The sequence below is a fragment of the Pezoporus occidentalis genome, unplaced genomic scaffold (assembly GCF_034315485.1).
Source record: "Pezoporus occidentalis ecotype Australia unplaced genomic scaffold, CSIRO_AGI_Poc_V1 ctg11, whole genome shotgun sequence".
In the NCBI taxonomy this organism is placed as follows: Eukaryota; Metazoa; Chordata; class Aves; order Psittaciformes; family Psittacidae; genus Pezoporus; species Pezoporus occidentalis.
Genome location: NW_026912886.1, coordinates 2,973,342 through 3,000,505, shown reverse-complemented (window position 1 = coordinate 3,000,505; position 27,164 = coordinate 2,973,342). Strand labels below are relative to the sequence as shown.

The 27,164-nt window shown below is 38.1% G+C and overlaps 1 protein-coding gene across 6 annotated transcripts in view; it reads right to left on the bottom strand.

Annotated features, from left to right (window-relative positions):
- The window catches only part of THSD4 (thrombospondin type 1 domain containing 4), a 317,288-nt gene that overhangs the window by 36,044 nt on the left and 254,080 nt on the right, over positions 1-27,164 (bottom strand). For all 6 annotated transcript variants that reach the window (XM_062627009.1, XM_062627000.1, XM_062626986.1 and 3 more), the window contains one exon: positions 23,305-23,509. In XM_062627009.1, the coding sequence (XP_062482993.1) occupies positions 23,305-23,509 (205 nt within the window). The remainder of the gene's footprint in view (positions 1-23,304; positions 23,510-27,164) is intronic.

Sequence of the window (27,164 nt, the reverse complement as noted above, 5' to 3'; positions counted from 1 at the left end):
TTACAAGTACCTCTGATACATAAAGAGAAAAAAAAGGCAATTGCCTAGAGACTCAATAATCTATTGGTTTTAAAATAATAAAATATGTATTAGTTCAAATAGATTCTCTGAAATAACTCCTTTCCAAAAGCATAGGTATTTGCTGATTATTAGAACACACCTTAGTTACAAAATATTTAGGAGAAATTTGGCACACTTCTTGAGAACTGAATTATGTATTATTTCCCTCTGACATTTTGAATTCAAACTCCTACCGAGGTCACGGCAAAGCTCTCACAGGACTTTGAGCTTAATTCAAGAAATATTAGTAGGGCTACGAACCTTGTAATCAGAAAGAATCTGATCTTTAACAGTCTGATCCTACAAACCTCCTAGTCTAGAGCCAACTGGGGAGATTAGAAAATGGTCAGCAGTTCACTGACTGGGCCCTAAATTAGCATCAGATTGTATATGCTAAACCTGAAGAAAGTATCTCTGCAGATGGGATACCTTCATCTCTTGCACTCTATTTGGTTTCTTCACTGGCAACCAAGACAGGGTAAGGGTACAGATGTTGCATGCCAAAAATGGGGCATCTTCTAACTGTGCATAGCTGAGACAAAGTGTTGCTGAACTTTCAATCATTCTGCACAAGTATCCAAATTTGAAATACTCATTCATATTTGGATCTGGGAAGCATCTGAAATTTTGGTTCTGTCTTCCTATACAGTTACCTTATTAATACAGAAACCTATCCTTACAAAACTTGATTTTTTTTTTTAATGAATGGGAATTTAAAAACCCACTTTTTAGAAACCAACCATTTTCTTTACAGATTTGAATAACTTGGGCACATGCTTATTTCCCCCCAAAATTGTTGCGTGTTATCCATGAACTGAGTAGCAGTCATAACATTGCCAGTTGACAGGTAGTTGTATTGCTAACAATGGCACTCAAGCAATGGCTTAAATATTTTCATAGTACAGAGTAGATAACAATGGACATAAAAATACAAGGTTTGCAACACTATTACAAAATATGATAATTCAAATATACCATTATTTTCAAGGAAAGATTTATGTAGTTTTCTGATATAAAATATTAACAGAAGATTTAGATGATCGTTATGTTCTTCAGCAATGGTGAATATAGCATGTTCAATAGGATTTTTTCTGATATTCTACTCATATCCTGCTTCATACGGGAATAAATCTGAAACAGTGAATTGCATTAAACCACTTTTGCCAAGTTTGTCCTAAGGTTCTGCTTTAACAGGTTTTATCCTTCCACAATGACACAGCCAAAAAATGCCACTACAACTGATGCCTGCTCTGCTACATTTCAATTCTGAATCGTGCAGAGGTGTCTCTTCTCTAAAACAAGTGACAAGACAAGAGGTAACAGCCTCAAGCTGTGCCAGGGAAGGTTTAGACTGGATATCAGGAAGAATCTCTTCACAGAGAGGGTGCTCAGGCATTGGAACAGGCTGTCCAGGGCAGTGTGGAGTCACCATCCCTGGAAGTGTTCAAAAACCGTGTAGATGAGGCCCTCAGTGACATGGTTTAGTGGTGGACTTGGCAGTGCTGGGGTAACAGTCTGACTTGATGATCTTAAAGGTCTTTTCCAACCTGTTGATTCTATGATCCTATGATGCATCAGCAACTGCAGCACTGCATTCACAGGAGATAAATTATTGTCAACTTTTCCAATGGCTTGTTGCCTGGAGGAGACATGCTGTCTCTTACCTTTTCATTGCTCATACCAGCATTCTAAGCTCCCCTGCAGCCTACAGTTAAAAGCAGTCTAAGCCCAAACAACTGATTGCCTCTTCTACGCTAGATGGTAAAGCTCATCAACAAACCCAGACAAACCCAAAATTCCAAATACCATTACCTTGGCACAAAATGAAATGTACTGCTTTGTCAGAAACTTAGTACCTCTGGTCTGACTCTGAAACATACAGATTAAAGTTGAAATTTAATTGCGTCAAAATAAGAATTTGAAAGTATTGGTTCACAAACATCTGCTGCTTTCCTGAAGGAGCAGTGAGTGGCTGCTTACACAGATGCACACATAGTTTTAATCCTCCTTCAGATTTTTGTTGAACTTGCTACATTTTGATAGGCCTTTCCCAAATTTTAATTTCCCAAGTTTTATAATGGTAAGATCATTTTGGTCCACTGGTGTAATTATCATTTTTTTCCCTCTCTATATATGAATTTATCACAACACTAAAGCAGCAGCACAGGTGAAGTTTCACAGTAAAATACTGCTGTCAATAAAATTTCTTTATTTCATCATAGTTCAAGATTGTCCTCAGAGAAGGAAGTTCAATCTTGCTCACGTGCCTGTTCTTGCAGATCATCTCAGGCTACAAATCCCACTATATGCTGATTCAAAAAATTCTTGATTTTTTCCTACCCACAAAAAGAAAATACTATTTACTTGCTTAAAGGTAAAAGTTTCACAATTAATCATTGCTAACAGAAACACCCAATTTTTGGCCACTGCAAAGAGACATTTTCCTTTTGACGTATTCATTAAACTGTTGTTCTCTAATTTTCCCCTGATGATGCAGCTTCCTTTGCACTCAGTTATGCCCATTCCTTCTTTTGCTTCTGCCTCCAAAAGCCATGTTGATGTATCAGTACAAGCTAAATGCTGGGGCAGCAAAGCAGAACAATTAACTACTGCTGCAATAAAATAATACAGGCTTTGAGAAACAAAACTAATCATATAGCCATCTGATCTGTTCAGGCCCAGACACTGAAGCAAGATCAAAGTCTCAATGGCTTTGATAAAATTCTCCAAGTAATTTCAGATTTAATCTGCACATTGAAAAAGAGCACAGAGTTTAGCTGGATGCTGTATTTGCCCAAGTATTTTAATACAATCTTCCCTGACAGGTACTAGTAACAGCCAACTGAAACAAAAATGCATTAGCTAGTGAATCCTTCCTCTTTTGTTCTACCTTTTTGATAAGATGAGAAGCAAACTGAAACCCACACACTCTCTGACTACAGTATTCTCACACTTGAACTTCTCAATGCCCTGGCCCATGCAAGTTACTACAGAATATGCATACAGCGATACATGACGTGATGTGACATTTGCAAAATGTGTGATTATATGGCATTTATTGCGCTTCAGTGACACTACTGCTCCCACGCACATCATACTCAATCCCACCGGGGAACAGTGCGCAACACTGAGCATCTAACGAGGGACCATTTGAAAACTGATATAAATAGTAGTGTTAATCAGAGGATTATTTAATCAATCAGAGGATGTATTTACATCTTTTTTACTCACACAGCTGCTAGAATAAGACTGTAAATACATGTCCATTTATGGGCTGGAACTTTTGAAATAGGGACTTCATGAAGCAGATTAGATGATGCAAGTAAAAAGGTTAAAATTCATTTCAGCATTTTGGCAATTCTTCCACTGTAAGGCATAGGCACTCCTTATGAATTGCATCTTGGCCTTCATTTTCAGGGTGGATTTATTTTCTCCTATTGCTTCCCCTATTATAACTGCTCTAATAAAAAGCCTTTTCCCTTTCCTGAGTGACTGCTTTTGAGTGTGTTCTTGAGTGACTGATGACTTTTAATATTATTATTCATAACTACAGAATTAATGGGATCTGATGAAATCCATCTGCGGGTCCTGAAGGAGCTGGCAAATGAAGTTGTGAAGCCACTGTCCATCATATTTGAAAAATCATGGCAGTCAGGTGAAGTTCCCGATGACTGGAAAAAGGGAACTATAACCCCCATTTTCAAGAAGGGGAAAATGGATGACCTGGGGAATTACAGACCAGTCAGTCTCACCTCCGTGCCTGGCAAAATCTTGGAGCAGATTCTCCTGGAAGGCATGCTAAGGCACATGAAAATCAACAAGGTGCTTGGTGACAGCCAGCATGGCTTCACTAAGGGGAAATCCTGCCTGACCAATTTGGTGGCCTTCTATGATGGGGCTACGGAACTGATGGACAGGGGTAGAGCAGCTGATGTAATCTACCTGGATTTGTGTAAAGCATTTGACACTGTCCCACACGACATCCTTGTCTCTAAATTGGAGAGACATCAATTTGATGAATGGACCACTCAGTGGATAAAGAACTGGATGGATGGCTGCACACAAAGAGTTGAGGTCAATGGCTCAATGTCCGGCTGGAGACCAGTAACGAGTGGTGTCCCTCAGGGATCAGTGTTGGGACCGGTCTTGCTCAGCATCTTTGTCGGTGACATGGACAGTGGGATTGAGTGCGCCCTCAGCAAGTTTGCCGATGACACCAAGCTGTGTGGTTCAGTTGATACCCTGTAGGGAAGGAATGCCATCCAGAGGGACCTTGACACACTTTGTAAGGTGGGCTGATGCCAACCTCATGAAGTTTAACCATGCCAAGTGCAAGGTCCTACACCTGGGTCAGAGCAATCCCAGGCACAGCTACAGGTTGGGCAGAGAAGAGATTCAGAGCAGCCCTGCGGAGAAGGACTTGGGGGTGCTGGTCGATGAGAAAATGAACATGAACCGGCAGTGTGTGCTCACAGCCCAGAAAGCCAACTGTATCCTGGGCTGCATCAAAAGGAGCGTGACCAGCAGGTCAAAGGAGGTGATCCTGCCCCTCTACTCTGCTCTTGTGAGACCTCACCTGGAGTATTGTGTGCAGTTCTGGTGTCCTCAACATAAAAAGGACATGGAACTGTTGGAACAAGTCCAGAGAAGGGCCACGAGGATGATCAGGGGACTGGAGCACCTCCTGTATGAAGACAGGCTGAGGAAGTCGGGGCTGTTCAGCCTGGAGAAGTGAAGGCTGCGTGGAGACCTCATAGCAGCCTTCCAGTGTCTGAAGGGGGCCCACAAGGGAGGGAGTCTTCATTAGGGACTGTAGTGATAGGACAAGGGGTAACAGGCTCAAACTTAAACAGGGGAAGTTTAGATTGGATATAAGGAGGAATTTCTTTACTGTAAGGGTGGTGAGGCACTGGAATGGGTTGCCCAGAGAAGTTGTGAATGCTCCATCCCTGGCAGTGTTCAAGGCCAGGCTGGACAGAGCCTTGGGTGACATGGTTTAGTGTGAGGTGTCCCTGCCCATGGCAGAGGGGTTGGAACTAGATGATCTTAAGGTCCTTTCCAACCCTAACTATTCTATGATTTTAATAACACTCACATGACTTCCATGCTTTCCATTGGGAACAAGTTAGCAGAGGAAATACTCCCAAATGTTGAGATATGACTCTAAATAGCTTACCTGGAGCTTAAAATTAGTTTCTAAAAGCATTTATTGTAGGACATAATAATATTTCCTGGGAAAGCAACTGAAAAAGTAAAGGGCAACAACAAAAATTGAGTTCCTCTTTATGCTACTGTTATGTTTACAAGGTCTCTAGCACAAAAAATAAATCTGCTTAGTCCTCTTCAGCATGACAGGCTTTATTAAAGTCAGGAAAGTGTGGAGGCATTAATGGTATGCTCTTAACTGTATGTGCAAATGTTGCTCTGTGTCAGGATCTCAATAACCACTACCACCTTTAAAGATACAACTATCCAATTCTGCACCAAGGCTGTTTTGATTCCCAATTTGTATCACAGCATATGGACTGCAGTGACTAAAAGAATCCTGTAAGAAATGACATCACTCCTGAACAGAGTCATCTTATTTTATGAGTAGTATATTACAGCACTCTATACTGGAGGGGAAGTCAATGACAAGTTGTTTGATGAAGGTAAGAATAATTCCAACATTAACTGAAAATGAGCAGGCTTCACATTAATCTGTGAATGAGCTAAACTAAAAGGACTTACACAGTTAATCTACACCATGACAGTGTATGATAAGGAATGAGATTTACATTTATTTTTACCTAGCCATTCTCTATGATTAGATAGCTCAAACACATTTTATTAAGTACTATTAAAATAACTGATAAAAATGTTTTCTTCTAACTTGCCAGAAATTTCCCTTGAGTTGAAAGGGTAGGAGGAAATGGGGTAGGAAGAAATGACTGAATTGCCAATTCCACTCAAGTCAGTGTAAATATTCTGCTGTTTTCAATGGTATATAATTTTACCATTGTTCAGGCTTGTCCTGAAAATACTGAAAAGGGAAAACAGAAGGGCTGGCACAAGACTAGACTGAGTGAAATTAAGTGTGGAGAAGATTAAAGAGAACACTAAAACCCAGAGGAATAGAGTAAGAATCATGCATGTCTTGTATCTACAGAAACACAATGTTAAATATGTATCTGCACAGTTGTACATGTCCTCTTCTGTTTTAGGAAATCCAGCACCTCAAGGGAACTCCTGTGGTCCAGAAGGACACAGGAATTGATCCACAGACTGTAACTCATAATTGTGTGGGGTTTCTACAGAGAACTTCAAAAAGTCGCTTCACATTCTTACTCATACATCCCTACTTTCTTTCTCTTTAACTAAGGTTAAAGTTTCTAAATGGCAGTCTCAGAACTTCAGTTCTTGGAAGGTTTAATACGAATTTCAGTCCTATCCCAATGAAAAAGCATGGCCTGAATTTTTAGCAACATACTTACTACCACACCTCAAGTAAGATCAGGAAATACTCTTCATTGGCAATAGCTGTAAACCAACTATTTAGAAATAACAAAATAACGTTCAGGACCAGAGGTCTCCAGGAGGGATACATTTCCAGCATAACATGTGATCTTCAGCTATGTAACTCCCACTGAACCTGCAGATTATAGTATTTGGCTTAGTTACATAATTTCAGTTAGACTCTGGTTCTTGTATTTCAGGAGTTGATCGGACTGACTGCTAATGGCTCTGAACATGATAGCTGAGCCTTCTGGCACAGCTCAGATGCACATTAGTTAGCCCAGCACAGAAACTCGGCACACATTTGGCATAAATCCTAGGGGTGAATAAGTACAATTGAATTATCTTCTAATCTAGACACTACATCAGTCAAAAGGGCCAGATTAGTGAAATGCAAATGTACAAATACCTCACTCTTTTCTCCAGCTGGCATAACAAGAAATTTTCTCTACCTTCTCTCACTCCTGACAATTGCTAAGAAATGGAACAGTCATAAGACAGTTAAGTTAAAACAGCAGACTGGGATATCTCTGCAGAAAAATAGCACTCTATCTCCTGAGTATCCAAAGCTGAAATAGAAAGAATTATAACTGCTTCTTTTGCTTGCTAAATAGCTTTAATCCCTCACAGTGAAAAACTGGAGCTAATGAATATTCCTAAACTGTTTCAAATTTCAAGTGGAATTTCTCAAGAGTTTTGGATGCTCTGTGTGGTAAAGTTGAATGCTGTAACCCAAATCACACAGATCTGTGAGCTGCAAAGCACTGCTGGGTCCCCTAGCCTAGACATGAATTCCTCTGGCTCAATGTCTGTCATTCCCACTCTCTAGAGAGCTTTCAAACCTAGTGTCTGATTTCAGGCAAGTCTCAAATGCAAAATTTAAACAAATGCTGACAACAGAATAGAAGAGAAATCTAAAAGCCTTCTGAAAGCCAACTGAAAAGCAGGTTGCAGCCTGAGCCCGCAGCTCTCTGCATTGCTTGGCCGGCCAGCCAGCCAAGCTAGCAGCACATGCAGAGTTTAGAACCAGGGCCAGCACACAAGGTAGATCTGCACAGGGCACTCACAGGGAGACTGAAGTTGCTAGACCAAAGACAGATCAGGAGTTAAGAGATCAGTGGCTATTATGGATGGAAGAACATTGGCTTTGGTTATTTAGTCATCATTATGGTAAGGATACAGGAGCTTTGACTAATTCAGTGGCTGTTATGGTAAGGACACAGACCAGAAATTAAACCAGACAGACTTAGCTCCACTGCTGATGTAAAGCCCTGAAAAACCATTCAATTCTTCACTTATTCTCTAATAAAAGCTGACAACAGTGTAGTAAACCTTGGTCTTCAGCTTAAACCGACATTAATTTATTACAGATCCTACTAGGTATTTGGCTTTTAGCAAAGAAAAATAATATATGCACTAGTGAAAGGCTGTCTCCACTTACCTGAGAACACCTTGCCAGAAGATGAATCCCTGGCACAATAAGCTGGGTGGTCAGAGGAATGCTGGAAAGTCAGCTCAGCACTGGTATCCACTTTCTCATACATTCTTTTCTGCCTATAAGGCTCAGGGCAGTCTCACACATGTTATTGTTTATGTCAGTCTGCACATTTAAACGTAAAAAAGATATTCTGGGACTGAACTGATTTGATATTTATTTGACAAAACTATCAAACAATGTGAAACATACAACTGATATCTGGAGGTAAGCCCAGAAACCTACAGACATGACAAAATTGGAAATAATCTCATTTTCTTGATGATTTTTACAGGTCCAAGGACAACAAAGAATATGACTGAATTATTTCATGAAAAGCAGCACAGGATTATCCCAAATACAAATCATTTCAGTGTATCACTTCTCATCCTATTATTGTCCTTTATTCCCAAGCTACCTATTAAGTTAATAGAATAAAAATTTTCTCTAATCAAACTTTTTCATGCAAACACAGAAAACAAATAACAAATGTCCAAGTTGTGAGTCTGTCCCCAGATCGGGAAGTAAGTCTGGCTAATTAATGGCAGTATTTTGTTTGCAGTACAGATAAAACAGAGGAGTCCAGATTCTGAATAGATAACAGAAGAGACTACTTATCACTGGAACAAACTATATAATTATTTTGCCATCAGGAACTAAATTAATGTTCTTCCAAGCATATGTGGGAAAGAATACATAAATAAGACTTTCATAGGCTTCAGTATGATATATGTATCTGTCTTCTTTGAATCAGTCCCTGTTTCAGAGCTCTTAAATTCACAGCCTACTTGATCAACAACTATTTTACTTCCAAACTGAATACATGGTTACACATGGTTACATTATTTATGGACCATAACTTCTAGGGAAAATATCTGACCATGAACTGACAAAGTGAACTAAATATAAAAGATCCTTCCAGGTGATACTGATACACATGTACTCCAAGTCCAGTAAGTTTCAACATTGCATGTTTTTCATTTAGAATCCTATCAAAAATCCACATAATAACTTCAGTGGTTAACAGCATTTTCTGATTAACTTTAGTGAAGACAGAAATAAACCCCACCCTAAATACTAAAACACAAACTGGTGCCCTCTACAATCACTTACTGTCAGACACAGTTTAGGATAATGGTCATCTGAGAGAGAAAGGAATTTTTGGCAATTCAGTGGAGAGAGAAAATATTTTCCATTTTCATACCAGGATATATCCACACATACCAATCATTTTATTTTGTTTTGCCTTTCTTTTCCATTCATTTAATGTGCCTTTCTTTTGAATATGCCTCACAGAAAATCTATTCCATGTGTTTGCCAGTGTATCTTCATTATAGGCATTATTACTATTAGTAGTATTATTATTGTTAGAGTTTAAAGCTTTTTATTCAAATCAGGTGTTACTACATATTGCTTTACTTCCCAAGCAGAGAGCCAGGCCTTTCAGCTCATCTAAGGTAGTCCAGTTCCAATGAAATCAATGGCACCATTGTAATTTACAAGCTGCTGAGGATCTGCCCCTGCTTGTTTGAACAGCAGCTTTTTTACATCCATAAGCACACAGGCATAGAAGTCTGCCAAAAGTTCAAAAGCGTTTTTAATTTTTGTGCACTTCTTTTCAAACACTTTTAAAGTTATTTGGGCAGTAGAAAAAACACTTGACCCAGCTAGGCTCCAAAAGTGTTTAATACAGTTCACTGCAGTAGGGGTTTCTTAATGGGCATTTTCAGGCTGTTCCTTATCCTGCTGATGGGATTGTGAGGATCCAATTAATTAATGTCAGAAAAAGACTTTGAAGATAAGAAGCACTTTCTGTGACGATTTTCTTAAAGAACCAAGGAGCTTTTGTTTCAACAGCCAAATTCTGGATGGAGATATGAAATACAAACCCATACACCAGTGGATTTCAACACAAAACACCACTGAGAGAAGGTGAAGAAGGGCAGCCTTGCACAGCAAGAAGTTTTAGTCACTGTTCCCACCTTCCCTCTGCATCTATTTACCGTGCTGAATGTTTTTTAAGCATTTTAAGCAGCTAAAATTTTAAACAGCTACACTGCTCGTTATTATTGATTTTAAAAGGCAGTGTCTTGAAATACTTCGGGAACGTCTTAATGATCTATTGAAGTCTGGAGGCTTTCAAAGACCAAGAAACCTAGGCAGCTCTGCTTATAGGCACTCTGCATGCTGAACCACGCACAAGATGAAAGGTCTGGCCCTCTACCACATTCCCTCAGATCAGTTCTAGGACTTTTTCCTTATATTCACTTGGACTCTGAGAAAGCTGGATCATCATGACAATTATGAGGTTCAAATTAAATATTTAACTGAATCCACTGTCATTTCTGCTAGGGATGCAAATATTCAATGCCTTTGGTAGCACCCTCATTTTCATCTCTGTTGTGAAACCCAGTTCTCTGAAAAAGATTACTATAATTTATCTGATGTACAACATGCCAAAACAGAATTTATACTTCAGACTCTTAAGCACTTTAAACCAAGTAAACACGTTACCATTAACATTTGCCTGAAACCCTTACCTACATAGTGTATTTTTAAGGTTTTCAGTTGCCAGAGTCAGCACATATGCAGGCCTAAGGAGTTCCGATATTCCATTATTCTGCACCACTAGGGAGAGCAGAAATTTCACCCTTGAAAGTGGTGGTACTGAACTGCCTTAGAAGGAGAGAAAAAGAAGAGGTCAGAACTGCAACTCAGACATTAAAAGCTGTTTCCTGGTTTTCAAGGGAAGAAAGCCATAGGATGGCTGCTTTATACTGGAGGAGGAAAGAAAAAGCACAGGCAGGTGGCAATGCATAAGTTATCAGTTCTTGTTAAAATCTAACTTCAACAGGAATTTGACTCTACATATATAATATTGTACCAATTTTAAGACATAGGTATACCAGAATGAAGGAGCAACAGATGACTTGTGTATGAGCAGATGCTACATTCATCTAACTAATTCTGAAGCCTAGCAGCGTTCCAACATGCCTGATTTTTGTTGGAATCCTGACCATATTACCACTGATTTCTGCTTGAAAGAAGTGATGAAGCTAGCAGACTGGAAGGAGCCTTCATCACTTCACCTCCAGAAAAGTGTTAAATTCCTATTGCTCCATCTGCATTAGTGATGATATTGAAATTAAAAAAAAAAAAAAAAAAGCCTACATCCCTTTCCACACTTTGTTTCTTCCTCCTGATTCTTTACAGACTTCCGAGGTAAGAAAAAAACTATTCAATTTGATTTCACCTTTGCTTCAAAAGTGTATGCAATGGAAATGTAGATACTAAAGACATAGCACACATTCTGGAAAACAACAGAGAGCAATGAACTTTAAGAATTCTCATTTGATTTCTCAGTTTAACTTTCAACTTTTGCCAACAAAATCTCAGGAGCACAACTCTGGCAGGACAGAACATCAAACATCCTAAGGTGGCAGATCCACCTCATTCTCAAGAAATACAAACTAACATTCATCTTCCAAGGTGCATACGGAAAGTCACATTGCTGTTTTCTCAAGTGTCTGAATCTCTCAAATAATTGCCTGTTTTTACAGTAACACTGTGTTCCACTCTTTAGTATGCTCATTTCACAGTCCATTAACCGAAGATAAATAAAGGCAAAGAACAAAGATGCTTGTGAAAAAAAATAGCTTGTGAAAACACTACTTCTGTTTGTTGTATGGTCATCAGATATACTTCCTCCTGGGTTCTGTGTACACACCTCTTCTGACATGTGAACTACCACATGCAGTTTGTTGTAAAGAAGCACTCCAAATGGCCACTATCAGTGCAAGGTAATTCAAGGTTAATCTGAACACATTAATAAAGTTTCCCATGTTTATCTATTTTAAATTAAACTGTCTTCAAGGTTCATGGCAGCACACTAAATAACAAACGTGACACTTCTTCACACACTATCAGAATGGAATAAAATCCTCTATTTTGCTTTGCAATTCTCCAAAATTGTGTCTTCTGCACATCCACTCATAATTGAGCCCACAGTAAGATGGATGGAAGGAAGGAATCCTCTATTTCATAAACCAGTGAATGCTGAGACATAACTGACAAACTTTGCCTTTTCAATGCACAACATCTCCCTCTAATAGAACTAACCACTGGTAGTTCATAATAAACTAGGTCTGTTGCTCATTAGGACTGTAGGAACATTTTCAAAATAATCCATGAAGTACTGTTTTGAACTAGAGACTCAAAAGCTTCTGGAATGAACTAATGTGCTATTAGAAGAGAAAAGGGAAGAATTAATTTTTCACTGTGTCAATAAACACAGGCTGAAGAAGCCACTAAATTCTGAAGACTACATGCTTCTTTCAACTGATACTGGAGACTGTTTCAAAAGTTCACGCTGTTAAAATATAACTGAAAATTATGATGTTGGAAAGTTACAATCTCTTAACACAAATTTAAAGACTACATCATGCTTCTTAGTTTTCTTTTATAAGCAGACATGTATTGTCTGTTTATAATGTAAATTTAAGCCCAAGCCAATCCCCTCAGCTTGGCCTTTCCCTGAATTAATTAGGCTTGAGGAAGGGGGAAATAAAACTACTTGGTAAGAACAACAGAAAAATGAGAGGGAACTATTTCTCTGGATATATAACAACATCTTCTAGCTCTGCCAGACACTTTGGGAAAATCAATCCCGCCAGTGCTCTGGCATACAAACCAAGAAGAGAATGATGAAATGTTATGACAGAAATTCAACAGTAAACTTATAATTATACTTACTGAAGGCATCTTTATTCTGCAGTCTGACTGAACATCTGCAGGCATGTTATACACGAAGATGTTGTTGCCTTAGGTCCTTACAAGCAATTTACAAGACAGATGATGCGGCCTGGTTTTGCCAATAAAAATGTATTTCTTTTCCAGGTTTTCCAAAGCTCTGGTATTGCTTATCATTTAAATATGCTCATGCCTTGGTTTGAGTCCTCCTGCTCAACAAACAGCCCTGCTCTTGGTCCTCCCTGAGGTTTACCTCATGTAATTTCAGTGAAACTACTACACAGAATCCTTACATTACAATCCTCACAGGTTACACTCAGATGTTCCTTCCTCTGTACCAGTTACAGATAGAGTTTTATAGATGTGGAAGAAGCAGCTGTAGTCTCATGCCACAGCAGTTATGCTGACTGACTGCATGCAGACTCAGAGCTGTGTAGTATTTTCTCTGGTAAAAGTGCTGATGCAGGTGAACATAGGTGAATGAGATGGACTAAGTATTAACTTCTGAACAGAGATTAGCTGATGCTGGACTATCATGCCCTTAATAAAACCCTTATTAGCATTTTGTGGTTAGCTGTGGTCAATAGATATTTAGTTTTTCTATCTCAGGGTCCCTAAACCATGTCTAGGTTAGCAGTGAGAGCTGGTGACCTTTGCCAAGGAGCTCAGTGAAAGTCAGTTCATAATCCCACAGCAGACATTCACCTGACCCAGATCTCTCAGTGACACTACCAAAGTTTTCAGAACTACAGAAGTTTGATTCTAACACAGATATATAAAATAAATGGAGCCATGACCATGGGGTAACTACTGCTGCCATAGGTACAAATATGAAAGGAAGACTGGGTCTGTAACGCTTCTACGTACCCAAACATTTCTGACACAAAGTGAAGTAATATTGGATAGAAAACAAAGATACCGGGCAAGTTAAGAAATAAAGGATAAAGTTTAATCTCCCTTGACTAACTTAATCACACAGTCTATGAATCAAGTTTTAAATCCCTATATATATTGCATATCAGAAAAGACTTGGATTTCTTTTGGAATTTAATACTGCAATATAAAAATATTCTCTGCAGATGAAATCTCTTTATGGATCCAACCATGAAGCCACTAATCATGTAGAATTTCTACTGGGTGATTATTTTACTAAAAGAGATTTTAAAAAGGGTAAGAAACAAAACTGCTGAAACTGAGAAGTTCAAAGGCAAATAAGAGAAGCAACAGGGAAAAAAGAAAAAGAAGTTTCTTTTACAGAATCAGTCAAAGCTGTAAGAACACATTCTATCTGACCTGATCAAGGGACACTTAAGGAACAAAGAAAGGGTTTTCACTATCCAAAAGAGAATTCTGCTCAGAATAAAATAAGATTAGTGAATCAAAGAATGCTGTACAGGAATATCTGCAACAATTGAAACCAGGTTCCCAACCAAATATAATGGTTTTGTTGTGTAACATTTGAACAACTATTTAAATTAGTAACAACCTCTCCTCTTGGCAAGAAAAGGAAGAAATGTGTCTTCACGTGATTCAGGAATTTGCCTATGGATAGTTTATGCATCTGGACTGACACTGGTCATTCTTTATGTATAGCTGTCAGAGTGTAAAATTCATTTTGAATGAAATTTTGTAATAAGTAAGAAGAGGAAAGTATAGTATCAGACCCATGACTAACAAGCTAAGATCATTACACCCTGGTCAAAACTTTAAGTAAAGGAATATCCTTAGTTAACGTAGTTTTTACTTTAAGACAACTAAGCAACAGATTACATACGAGGGACTTTAATCAACTCAGAAAGCAAATGACTTCCAGAGAGTACATGACATTTCCATAAATGGTCCCTTGTTGGCCATCTTAGAGACAAATGAAGACCGGAGTGCAAGCAGAAAGTCAGCAGCATTAGTGAGAGGAGAATCGATGTTATCAAATACTGGTCAGTGCCATGAAAGGTATGCATTGTAAGATGCTCAATTAACATATACCGTTCAGAAGAGCTTAGATTTTTTAAGAAGCCTTGAACCACATGTTGATATTCCAAACACTGTACACTGCAATGTTCAAACAAGTATTTTCATATGAACTACTTGATGGTTTGGTCATCAACTAGAAGTGGACAATAACTTAAAGATTTGAGATCTAAGAAGTTCACATTAATTGGGTTCAGATTAGCAAAAACTGTTCAAACAGCCCACCTCTTTCATTTTTTAATGAATTTTCTTTGAAATTTGGCAGTCAAGTTCTTCGGTTCTGCTCATAACTGGAAACAGAAGTATAATCAAAACACGGTGAGAAAGGCTAAAATTAAAGATTTTGGGGTCTGACAAGAAGCAGAAAAGATTTAAAATATGCAGTCAGTTTTCCTGAGGCTTCCAGGCCAAAGGGGGTTGCAAAGTCGTATAAGCAACCAGAATCCTGGGTGTTTTACAAGTCAAACTGAACAACCAGCCTGAGTGCCTTCTCACTATTTTGCGTATTTTATCCCTTTCCTTTACTTTCAAAACAACCTTTCCATATTTCAAGAGGATGAGAAAAAAAATTAATACAGAACTTATGAAACAAGCACCTCAATGGGACTCACTGCTGGTAGCTACTGTTCAAATGATGTATTTGCAGGGCAGATCATCAAAGCAACAGCAGGCCTCAGCTGGTGCACTGCTGTATTGATAGCTGTTTTTATAAGAACACTGCTTACAAACAAATGGTAGAAAAAATCCGACACCACCTCTGTCAAATGATGACAGAACTAGGAAACGCAGGAAATGAAAACATGATTTCTACAAGTTCCAAAACTGGTCGTAACTGCTGTCATCAACGAGCAAAGTAAAACCCTAGCCAATGGGGGCTGGAAAGATATATTCAGATTCTTCTTCAAGATGCAGAGGGGGAAAAAAAAAGAAAGGCCAGGAAGCTGTTTGCCTGCAAAAATCAGTAACACAGAGAACTCTCCTTGAGATTCAGGCCGAATGGAAAGCCACCACTGTCTCAGGCCAGGCTTCTTGCTCAGCACCCCAACTTAGGGCTCTCTCTCAGCAGATCTTCCACAATTAGCAAGAAAGGAGAATTGCATTTAGAAGCACTTAAGTGAAAACACCAGCAACCGACATGCAGAAGTTGGTTTTGCGAAACAGTGGTGGAAAGCTGTGATACAGAAATTAACCCAACCATTCAGGCTTAACCAGTACCTCCCATCACCCACATGAGTAAAAGATCTGCCACTTAACATATAAAGGAGAATAAACCAGCCTTTGAGAAGGCATTTCTTTTGCATGTTCTCAAAATGTGCCTGGAACCCTACAGACCCCTATACAGAGTTAGGTATTAGCTGGCTGCTTAATGAAGCCAGAAGGGAAAAGGTCACCTTGGAATTTACTATAATAAGATAAACTTGCCAGAAACTCTAAAATGTAATTATTTAAGCCACACCAGTATTGAAAAAATACATGGTCGGCAAAGAATCATGTCCTAGATATATTCTGGTTCAACTACAGGTCATTAGACTAGGTAAGACTGTCATGCAACTTGAATTCAGTGGAGTTGAATTCATTAACACCAGAGTTGAATTTCATCCAAAGTCTTAAGAACTTCAAGGGTTTTAGTAAGTGATCACCCTAGCCAAGTAATATATACTGGCTACAAGATGAACGTTTCTTTAGTGAAAGAAACTCTCCCTGCAGAAAACAAATTTGAAACTATTTTAAGGAGAATAATTCAAAGGACATGTAAATGTAGGTGTGCGTACATGAAGACCCAGGCATCACAGTAACAAACATCAGGTAAGAAGTGTTAAAAAGAGCTACTGCACAATTTCTAACTGTCTTAACATACTGTCTTCTACTTGTTTTTAACACTTGTATTAGAAGCAACCTTGTGTCAGTCTTTATTCTCAGTAGTTTATCTGCACATGCATGATCCTCAAACACTGTGGATACAGATCCTCAAACACTTTAGAGGCTGAACTCCAATGGCCAAATAGTGACATAACTTGCAAGGACTTTAAGTGGCACTGATTCAGGTTGTAAGTGACCCCCCTTTTACAGCTTCAGGAGTGTTAGTGCTGGATTTTAGACTGCCTCCCATCCTATGCATTACATGAAGCTGTTCCATCTGGTTTTGTTCTTTTAAATTTGATGATTAGCTCATAGTTTTCAAAACTCATAACCTTATTAAGGCTTTTACAAGTGAAATATCCTACATGCTCCCCAGTTTTGTGTCTCCTAGATATTTACTTAGCACCACCACAGAAAAGGCTTTCCAAATCCCAGAATGAACTAACTCACATGACAACACACACACACACATACACCTGCGGCTAAAAAGCATAAGCAGTAATCCCAACTGTCCTGTAAGCTAATACTTCCTTTTAGGAAGGGATTGTTTAAGCAAAGGAATATAATGAAGAATACAGTTAGTATACAGAAGTACAACGACTCTTAAAACATAACACAGTGAACACTTCATCCTAGCTGTGACTTTTTAACAGAGAAAACCCATGCTCATCATAAGAAGTGTACTTTAGCAACATTATTCAAAATGTCCTGCTTGAGTTTATGTAGACATTCTAGCTGCCTCTTCAGATATTAATAATGTACTCTGGAATTTCCTTATAGTTTGAACTTGCTGTGTTTAATTTCAGTTTATTTAAGAAGTGATTCCTTAGATCTTTTCTTCACAGTTTGGAGCACATTGTCATCTGTATGAAAAAATGTCTTTGTTGTTTAACTCCAGCAGAGAACAGACAAGAGGATCAAGGACAAAAGGTAAAAAACCCAGTTATACTAACCCAGATATTGTAATTACATAGTTTACAAGTAATGCATGTAAAGCTGTACATGTAAGAGAGACACTCCAACTCTAATGCACAGACTAGCTCATATACGGATGCACTCAATGAATAATATATCATAAGAAATACAATTTTGAGGTCCTTGTGGGGGTTTCACAAGTCCATCACAAAAAATGCACATAATAGCATAGTTTTGGCTTGCAGCGCTTCATAAACTCAATTAAAAAATTGCAGATATTGTTTCTAAATGGAAATGTAAGAATTGTAAATGGAGCACTGATAGCTCTCACAGCTTCTTTGGGACAGCCACTGAACCTAACACACACCCAAGCACTGCAACAGAAGTTAACTATAAGCAGATCCTTTGTATATAAAGTAACTGAGAAAACAGAAGAACTCTCCTCCTCTGGCATAATCTTGTATATTCATTCTAAGCCCTGAAAAATCAAACACATATCATCTCTTCTCCATATTACTATGTAGTATCTGTTGCAGTTATTTTGCACAGAAACCCTTAATCTTGTGTAAGAATTAAAAAAAATAATATTAAAAGCAAGTTTAAAAAGCAATTTAAAACATTAATAAAATGTATTTTAAAGCTTATTAACTGATATAATCAGCACCACATGAAAGAAAATCAATGAGTTAATTTCTAATCTATATTATAAAACTTTTCATGTGACCACAGTGATATAGCAGCGCTTCTAACAATGTTTATCTTCTAAATTGCCTGCCAGTATTCTCATCTAACTCCTTGGTTTTCTGTAAATTTGAGTCTCTAAACTGATCTCAAAATGTTGTTTTAAGCTCCAGAGCTACTAACAATATTTCAGCCTGAAACATACTGTTTCAATGTTATCTGCTGCAGGGAATACTGAATCGAAATGGTTTTTAGAAAATTCTTTCACAGCCCTTTTAGCATCAGCCACTGCTTTCTTTGACAAATTCCTTAAATCCATATTCATGTCCAGGCAGACCAATATTCACAAGAATGCTATTAACATCTTTTGGACTTTAGCTGGGTTTTGTTTTGTTTTTTAAGTATTAATGTGTAACTCTTCTCTTAATCACAAATACTGTATCCTGGCATGTGCTAATAGAGGACACTAGAATAGCAAAGTATCATTTTACAGAAAGCAGGGTAAATTGATTAGAGCCAAGGATCTTCCTATCTCATTTAGGCTGAAATAACTTAATCCCACCAAAACTGAAATAGATAACATATTCCCTGGAGGAACTGTAAAAATACTTTAGAATTAGCAATGAAATAAATTTCACTGTGAAACATCTTTGCATGACAAATAGTACCTGTATACGCTTTGCAATGAACAGTATTGAGGTAAGGCACAAAATGTTAAGGGACTTGCCAAAATTCTGATGTATATACCTTCCATTTCATATGATATCTCACTAACCTCCACTGCCAGCAATGGTAGTATGTCTGGTATCATTTGGAGAATGTTATGACTCCAGATTCAGACAACTGATCTAGAAACAAACTGTTGCTTGAGTTACAGAACATCTCCAGCTTCTTTCCAATTAAAGTAAGCTCATTACACATGGTAAATGTATTTCAGAACTAAGACATTTTCAACAATTGTATCTTTCACTCTTAAGGTAAATTTCAACTTTTACTATTGATACCTCTTTCCCATCAGATTATCTTGCTTTTGAGGATACAGATAACAACCAGGTTCTTTGAATTAGGTTCTTAAGACCCAACATGCAAAAAAGCACCTTTCAAATCATTTCAGATTGAAGTCAATTGGCTTCAAAATTTTGTCATTATCCCAAATCCCAATCCCAAAGATGTTCAAGCATTTATACTCAAAACCACATGTTTTTCAGCGTAAGTGCTGTAACATACTGGTCCCACTTAAGATATTATGGCCCTAGTTAATTCAGTGGCAAGCTTCCCATTTCAGTGTATGAGAACTGGCCAGATGATGATTACCATTGGGATAAAAAATATGTCTTTGTCTTTTTTCTGTACAAAAGCATGTGATAGAAGTGCTCTGCCAATGGAAAAGTCTGTCCAAGGTCAGCAGTTCTGTTGCCGAAAGGTCTAACACATCAGCCAGTAAGAAAATATTGCTGAAAACTACTTGGAGAAGTCATTCCATGAATAGCTCAAGACTGTACAGCCTATACCCTTGTTTACATTTTTTAGAGTCTAAACCTGAATTGTAATACGCAGCTTTTGCTTCTTACTGTAAAAACATATACTAAATATACATACCAATACATTATTGATAGTTACTAGGTATTATTTAGCAGTCTAAAACTGGACTGCTTTCTTTCCAAACACACACAAGAAAAAGTACAAGATGTTTCCTGGGGAATTTCTGATCTGTCTTATGGCTCCATTAGAGGTAGTTCAGCTTGGCTCCCTAAGAAACACCAGTTAATGTTACAGGCCATTCTCAATTTGAGTATTTTTCTTTATCAGATCGACACTCTTCCTAAAGATCTTCAAGAAATGGAAAACCTAAATGGAAAACATGCACACGGGCAGGAGGAAAGGCAGGGGAAAGATTGTGTTTGTGCCATATGAAATTCACTCATTCAAAAATAGGAGAACACCTAAAAAAGAAACAAAACATAAGCAGAAGAAACCAGAAACAACATTGCTGAAAGCTTTTAAGGTATACAGAAGTAAAATAGTATAGGTCGCTAAATGCACAAGAAATTGATGGTTTTGTGGGCTTTGTGAAAAGTTAGTTATAAAGTTACACGAACAACTGGTTGAACCAACACCAAAACAGTCTAATCTAATGGATATTCAGATTACCCTGATAATGACATGTTCCAGAAACACTAAAAGCTTCATATACCACTGCCATGTTTTTTTCTTTTAACAGAAGTGTCGAAGTAACAAGAGCTTATAAATTCTGTTCTGCACTCAAACTTGTGTGCAAAGAACAAAATCGCAGTACTTAGAATTAGCAAGCCTTAATAAACTACCATCAGATTAAGCATCATAATTAGAAATATGCTTTTTTATGACGGTCATAGGCTTTGAAGCAATGAGCAACTGATTACTACAAAAGCAGTATGGAGAAGCATCCAAAAGTCTGGATGACTTGATCAAGTTTGAAACTCTTTGAGTAAGAAATGTCACATTCTTGCCTGCTTTTTCCAACACTTCTTGATTTTACAGAAATACCTCCCTGTGAAAACACACTTTCCTGACTGCTTACTTGCTTGGTACTTTTGACAAAGCAGTGAAAAGGTGTGGAGCTTTGTAAAAATTGTTTAGTGAAAACACATGAATACTGAAGACAGCCTCCTGAACAAATAGAAGCAGGATAACTCAGATACCCAGAAACATCTGCTCTCATCTTCCAAAACAACTTCAGTGACCTCGAGCTGACTTACAATTTTGCACTGAAGAAACCATAAAATGTGCAAAATGTCAGGAAAAGCAAAAGCAACTAGCTTACATGCCTTGCACCAAGAGTGTTGTTTACAAGCAGCTCTGATGGCTGCAGCTGGACTATGACAGAATAGGGACCTGAAACTTCCATTTTGCAAAGCACTCAACTACATGACCAAAGGAATGGCTGCTGGGTTGGCTTTGCTGTTGTTGCTGCTGCAGCTGCAGCATAAGAATGAGTTTAAGGGACTTTTAAATTATTTTTAAAGTTCAAGACTTCTTTCGGCTTATAAATATGGGGAAAACAGTAAACACCAGATCTGAGTTTTCAAGCTTCCCAGCTCTGCTATTGTTATGTGCTCTATAAAAATGTGCATGTCTGAATACTGAGTGCTGTTTTATCAGTGAGAAATTTGTGAGTACCGATATGCTAAAAAAACACCTCCCACTTACCATTACACTTGTGCAGCAAAGTGCTTGATAAACCTTTCTTTAGTTGCAGTTTTCTGCTCTGTTAGAACATGTTCATTTCTGTCCTGGTGCAACTTACCTGCCTCAATAAACCAAGTGTAAGTAGAGAGACTGGAGCTCTTCTAGCTGGAACTACAACCTCAAGAATTCCTAACAGAGGATGGAGCCGACAAATTTAGCAGACTAAATCCATATCAACAGCTTTAAAATGTAACATATGAAGCTCAGGGGATAAAGAGATAAGTAGTAGCATGGGAAAGAGAAACGTTGCCACTTTCCCATACATGCCAACAGCCTGGTTATTTTTAAGCAAAAAAATGCTTGAATGTCCTTTTCTGTCCTGCCCTTTCCAAAACTGTTCAAGTGGTTCAGGACATTTTAATATGTTAAGGACATTTTTCTGTAAATCTGACAGAAAAATTATATTCAACTCCATGATTTTATGTATTAGTAACATGGCTACTTCCACTGTCCTGCCAAGTGAACTGTGTTCGCACCCATTTTCTATAGTATGTACAAGCATCTGTGAAAGCTCTTTAGACAGAATTACTGCTCTATTTCATCATCAAAAAATCAGTATTGTTGGATGCTGTATAAATTGCTCACATGAAGAAATGAATGCTAGTGTACACAGGTGTATCTAGCATATCAAAACCACATCTGGATGAAACCAAGACAAATTAGAACTGATAAGAGCACACTATAACAGGTCCAGCGCATTTGTTTTTCTTGGACTGTTTGAAGAGTCACTTTTTTGGTAAAATTATGGAGCTCACATTACAGTTCAGACTGTTTCCCATCATAAACGTTTCAGTAGAACTAGTTACAGCTCTAGCAGGAATGAAGGACAAGAAAGCAGAAAAGAGAAGCAATTCAATAATGAGCACTTTCCTTCCTTAAACGTGAGCAGTAGTTGAGATGCTTACCAGCTAGAAATGACACAAAGCAGCTGTCTAACAGGAGTACTGGGATTTGAAACAGTACAGCTACACAGTACTAGTAATAATTACACCAAGGTAGCAAGAGAGGCCTCATGCAGCTCTGTTATTTTTAAGACAGATCTAACGATAGACTGATAGGTAACGAGAAAAGAGAGAGGGGCAGGTTTTACCAATCTTAACCAACTCTTCTCTCTCCAGTCCACTCAGCAGAATTAGCTCCAAAACAAAAGCACAAATGTAGGCACACTAAGGACTTTGTAACCTAGGAACATGAGAGGTTACAATAGGGAATGTTGTAACCACATTTATGTTAACGCTGTAACTGTTGTGTTCAGAAATGCACACAAAACACACAGATTTGCAGAAATTCCACATGATCTCTAATTTGCAGCATGCTAGACAGATGTTAATATAACTATTTCAGGATTCTCTATGGTTTGAATTAAGTACCTGCCTCAGAATAAAGAATTGTACAAATAACCTTTCATTCTGCAGATACCACCTCAGTATCACACTATCTCAATGCAATTTTGATACACTTACGCTTTAAAAGAACTGAAATTTTTAAGCAGTCGGAAGAGGTTCTTCTCTTCAAACAGGCTTGATACACGTTACATATAAGCATGCCACGTGGCTGGATTCTTGACTGCTCAGAGAAGGTTAATGATACGGGAAGTGGAATCACCAGAGCGGAACCAGCTAACAGGAAACACCAAAGCCAAGTCAGATGGACAGGGAAAGAGATGGTAACAGGTCTATGGTACTGGTCGTGCAAGATCAAGCCAGAATTCTAAACTGCCAGTTAGTTCTGATCGAAATGCCTGTTTCATGATTTATTTTCTTTCTCTCCTCTGGAGAAGGCATTCACACTGCGTAGAATGCCTTTCCTGGCATGACCTCCACCCAGTTGCAGCAGCACACAAAGAATGCTTTATTCACTGAGATGCAACTTACCCAAATAGTTGTTGCTCTTTGACATCTCAGTAATGTTGATTTTAGTAGCTCCTTCAGGAATTTCCACTATCTTGTGGTAGCCAAGATTTGTTAGCGTGTGTTTGAAAACTCCAGACACAACCTTGCAAGCAGTGTTGTCCCCTCCACATATTCCACACTTGTCAATCACCTTGTCTGAACCCAGATAGTCGTCACAGCCAATGCTCTGCAAAATAAAGTAAGATTTCTTTTTCCAAGATCTTACAGCTGCAGACTTTGGACATAACAACTGAGAACAGTTTGACTTTCAGAGAACATTCAATCCTGAAACGATTTTGTGATTCAGCATTTCAGCAGCTTCTTCCCTTGTTCTTCTGCATGGAAAAAGGCAATAAAAAACAAAGGGCTCACAGACTTGGGGATTTCAAGCTAGCCAAAGGGTTTTTACAGCCTGTTACCAAAAATATGAGAACACACTGAAGAACACTAATGCATTGATCATTGCTGATTACACTCTCCTCAGCTGAAAGAATCTCTTAACAATATAGTTCCTGTACCTGCTAGTGAGAAACGAGGTGATAAGCTATGATTTTGTTATAACCCAAATAGGGTTTTTCAGAAAACCATAACTACTTTATATATAAATGCCCTTTTAATCTCCTCTCAAATTGAGCACTGAGCCTATTCTCACCAAAAGAGGCTTCTAGAAAGTCTTTATACTGCATCTAGAAAGTTATAAAAGTGATTCTCCACCTTAACGAGCAGAAAATCTTCAACCCACTCTGTAACAGCCACTTGGACAAGATATTGTAAAACAATAAAAAAATAATTTAAAATAATGTATATTAAAAGGTAGAAAAATGTTAAAGATTTGACACAAATCAGAAAAAAGAAGTAATTCTATTTTACTGCATTTTAAAAGTGTACATACTGTAAAGACTCTCTTCTTTTACAGAAACATTTCTGTTTGTTGACCACGCTGGCTGGTATTTACAGACTTTATATTTATAATGAACACTTATCATCTACCTATATTAAATGGCTCATGCAAACCAGAACTTATCGTTCTCTTTCAGGTAAGAATGAAATGAGCCAGTAGAACAGAAACTTATCACATATTTTCTGAAATGCAGTGATTTGATGGAAAACATTCAAAATAAATGAAATTAATGCAGGTCTACCTGAATAAATCCGGGTCTACCAAAAAATTGTTTGTTCAAGCACAAAGATATCATTTCCAAAATCTATGAGCACACTAAAGCTGAAAGTCAAGAAAGATGTTGTACTGAGCTAGAAATACAGCAACAATTTAATAGAAGAAAAAGCCAAGGTTCTTATCAGATAAAGGGAAAATTAGAGCCACTTAAAGTTTAAAGGTCCTAAAAGCATGTAAACAACAAGACAATTCCTCCATCCTTCTTGGTCATTCTATCACATGCTGGAGCCTTAACTTTCTAACTAACCTCTGCTCTACATTATTCATGGTTCTGCTGTTAAGAGTAATCTTTGACCTTCTTCACCCTCGTTTTAATAAACAGCTTCCTACAGCTTTTCTTGCCATGTCATATAACTTCTCCATATAGTCTGTTGTTTTTACTCCCAAACCTTGCACATCAGAAGGAAGATGTTCTCTTAATTCAACCAGTAATGAAATGGACACATCACATACAGACTGTTGCCCCAGGACACTTACCTCACTTAGCTGAGATAGCCATTTGTACAATGCATAAAAAAGCTTCCCAATAGCAGGGATGCTAAATTAGAGACTTCTTCACTGACCACAAATATAACTACATTTTTACAAAACCAATGCTGCTGTATATCTTTATAACAGTTTCATTAAAAAACAACTTATCTATAAATCAGCTTCTGTTTTAGCACAACATACAAAGCACTCCATCAGCAAGCCAAGGAAGAGATTTGATGTCCTGGAATTTTTATACTGCTTATGGCCTAAGTATAGCCTGGGGATAAGTAGGAATTTGTGACTGCACGTGCACAAGCAGCTGGAATGGTTGGCAGCTAAACAGCATACAGACAAACTGCATGGTATTTACTTCAAGAATACAAGTTTCAATTTGAGTTGGCTAGAGGGGATGCTCCAGATCCTCAAGAGACACTTTCAAGACAAGCAGCAGACACTTGAATATGACAGCACTATCTTTAAGTTACTAAAAAGCAGAAAAGTAACTGCATATAATTAAAAACTCTGTGTTTCTCAAAATAAAAAATGGTTTTATTTGTGCAAAGCACAGAAATGCCTGAGTCAGGGCTTGTGGTTACAGGCATCACTGCACCTAGGCATTAGTGACAAGACATTCCCCCAAGCCCTGTAAAAACATGACACAGCTGACCCACCTAGCACCATGAGATATCGCAACACCATATCCCACAGCAGAATACCAGAAACACAGAAAACCCCAGAATTTCTGACAAAGAAGACCCTACAGCCCACACATAGAGATACAGCTATCAAGCCACCCTCCGAACACCACAGTCCACCACCACTCACAACAAAGACCCAACCAGTGATTGAGCTGTTCAAGAGCCGCAAATTAAATCACCCACGGTCACGGTCAGAAGGTGATGAATGAGCAGCTGCCTTTTCAGATTGTTTTTAAATCTGAAAGAGTAAGATTGCTAGAACAACCTGCAGTCACACTGGAGGTCTGTCGGAGAACCCAAAATTCCTTCCAGACGTAAATCCCAGACCATGCCTCCATTATAGCACTATTTTACTTGGTTTCCTGTATCCAAACTTAAAGCTGCTATTGATGTGTCACTCCAAGAAAATTGTTTTGCATGCAGAACCAAGCTAGAAACTCTGTTGATGCAGAAACCAGAAAAAAGTCTCATTTTCCCTAGCACTGTAGGGCCAACACAGCTATGGGAATGTGAGACTAATTTCTTTCTGGTTTGTGCATCAGCTGATTTATTAACTAGACTCCAATTATAGAACACTGACCTGTAGGAATGACATTTCAATAGCAGTTTAACTACATTTCTAATGCTCTTCTAATAACTTGTATTTTCTGCTTCTTCAAACGTACAATGAACAATATTTCCCTATTCTAATTTACAGACAAAACATTGACAAATACTTTATCAGAAGTTCTCCTTCCAGTACTTAAAGTTCAGAATATGCTATATATATTTTAACTTAAGTTCACTGACATCTGTAAGAATCTTTGCAGCTGAAAGTGGCCTTTGGAGGAACAGCCATCTAACATCCATAAAGCTTCTCCTCTTGGTGCTCTTCTTGATCCTGAGAACGTATCATTGCATACATCTGGTATTATTCATTTTGACACTTTTTATGCTATAAGCAACACTTTCTCACTGCATTGGGGTGTGTGTGTATGTGTGCGTGAGAGAACTGATCATCACCGCCCTGCTGTCACTGCTTGTTGATATACTACTTACATTCTTGAGAGCACTAATTCAACAGTGGGGTTTTTTTCTTTTCTTTTCTTTCATATGCTTCATTTCAAATGGATACAGAATATAGCCCGATCTAGTTACCATAGCTTAGTAATGTTTTTGAACATGTACATGGTCATTTGTGTTTACAGAGAATACTGTAAAGGGGAAGAAGACACAGAGGAAAGCTAAGAGAGCCCAGACACAAGCTAATTAAACTGCAGTTTCTTCTTTGTGAATGTCATCCTCCTAATATTTGCTCAACTTAATGTATTTGTAAAGCAAATACTGTTGGGCGTTTTTTGACTTTGGTTTATTTTAATTGCTCACCTTAAATGCTTAAGCAGATAACTGGGAGATATTTAAAAGACACTCGCTTTTCCCAAACATACTATTTGTTTCCTTTGTGCATCTTGTTCAAGACAGACAAGGCATTTATTCTCTTGTTAAATCTTCACTCT